Source organism: Capsicum annuum, chromosome 4, assembly GCF_002878395.1.
Source record: "Capsicum annuum cultivar UCD-10X-F1 chromosome 4, UCD10Xv1.1, whole genome shotgun sequence".
NCBI classification, from domain to species: domain Eukaryota; kingdom Viridiplantae; phylum Streptophyta; class Magnoliopsida; order Solanales; family Solanaceae; genus Capsicum; species Capsicum annuum.
The window spans coordinates 211,069,344-211,070,948 of NC_061114.1; the positions used below are offsets into that span (position 1 = coordinate 211,069,344).

At 42.2% G+C, this 1,605-nt stretch overlaps 1 protein-coding gene across 1 annotated transcript; it reads right to left on the reverse strand.

Moving 5' to 3' along the window:
* Nucleotides 1-811: 811 nt before the first annotated feature.
* LOC124898065 lies at nt 812-1,192 on the reverse strand. The gene has a single exon (XM_047411685.1). It carries the CDS (start codon nt 1,190-1,192, stop codon nt 812-814), a length of 381 nt encoding a protein of 126 aa, XP_047267641.1.
* Between the last annotated feature and the right edge of the window lie 413 nt (nt 1,193-1,605).

Here is a 1,605-nt window from a genome sequence, read left to right on the forward strand (position 1 = left end):
GAGTCGCTTGAAGATAGTTGTGATGGAAATATTTAAGTGTTAGACTGCTTTTGACTTGTTTTCACGTGTTTAAAGAGCTTTTAGGCTAACCGGGTCGGGGTAGCCCAACAAAATCCTACCCGTTTTAAGGATACCCAACATTTTAAACTTACCTGTGTGCCAAATGCTTTGAACTTGTGACTGGAGTGTTGAAGTAGTTTCAGCGTATACATGGACAGTGTGTAGCAGCTACTAAGTCATTTTTTTAACCAACCTATGCCCCTAATGCGATGGACCTACGCCAGGACTGCTTGAGCAACTCCAGCGCAGGTTCAAACAGTTTACACTCAAAAAAACTGATGTTGTTATGTTTGAGGTGCGATGGACCTGTTCCTGCACAGCCCAACCAGCTCAAGCGTAGGTCAGGATAGCGAGCACAGCTACTTGGCTTCTATTTTTAGGCTACCTGCGTCTAAGATGAGCCAGTCCTGTAACTAGAATGTTGTAGCAATTCCAGTGCAGGTCTAGGCATTAAAAAACACCCAGGTTGCGCTCCATTTACTCCTCACCTGTGGCTGACCTGCTCAAGCAGGTGCAACGCAGGTCATTCCAGCTTAGCCCACAATTTTTCTTCACGAAGTTCTTAGTTAGGAGCGTAGTTTCAAGTCTTCGAATCAATCTTCTCATACCCCAAATTTTATGAAATCACCTGCAACAACTAAAACTAAACTAAGATGTGAATAAAAATTGTTAGAAAACATTAGGAAAAATTCCTTGGGTTGCCTCCCAAGAAGCGTCATAGTTATAGTCGTGGCACGACATCAATTGCTCATCATTTTGGATCTTCGAAGCGAAGCAACTCGAATTTAGTCACTCCGAGTCCTCTGACATGATAATGTTTCAATTGTTGGCCATTCGCCATAAATTTCTTCTTCTCGTGATCTTCCAACTCAATAGCTCCATTCGGGTAAACATTTGAGATCACGAATGGGCCCGACCACTTCGACCTAAGCTTCCCCGCAAAGAGTTTCAATCTTAAATTGAAGAGAAGGACATCATCACCCACACGAAACTCTCTCTTTAAGATTTTGGCATCATGCCACCTCTTCATCTTCTCTTTGTACAATACGGAGCTTTCATATGCCTTGAGCGGAAACTCGTCCAACTCATAAGGTTGATTCACTCTCGATTTTGAAGCGTCCTCCCAAACCATATTTAACTTCTTCAAAGCACATAAAACCTTATGTTCTAACTCAACGGGTAAGTGAAAAGCCTTTCCAAATACTAATTGGTATGGGGACATACCGATAGGAGTTTTATAGGCCGTTCTATATGTCCAAATGGAATCATCGAGTTGTTTCGCCTAATTCGTACGACCAACATTCACGGTTTTCTCAAGGATGGACTTGATTTCATGATTTGAAACTTTAACTTGGCCACTAGTTTGGGGATGATAAGGAGTAGCAACCTTATGTTTCACCCCATACTTATCAAGCAAAGCACCGAAGACCCGATAACAAAAATGAGAGCCGTCATCACTAATAATTGCCCTTGGAGTCCCGAACCTTGTAAAGATATACTTCTTCAAGAAAAAGGTGACACTTTTGCCTTCGTTGTTCGGTAAAG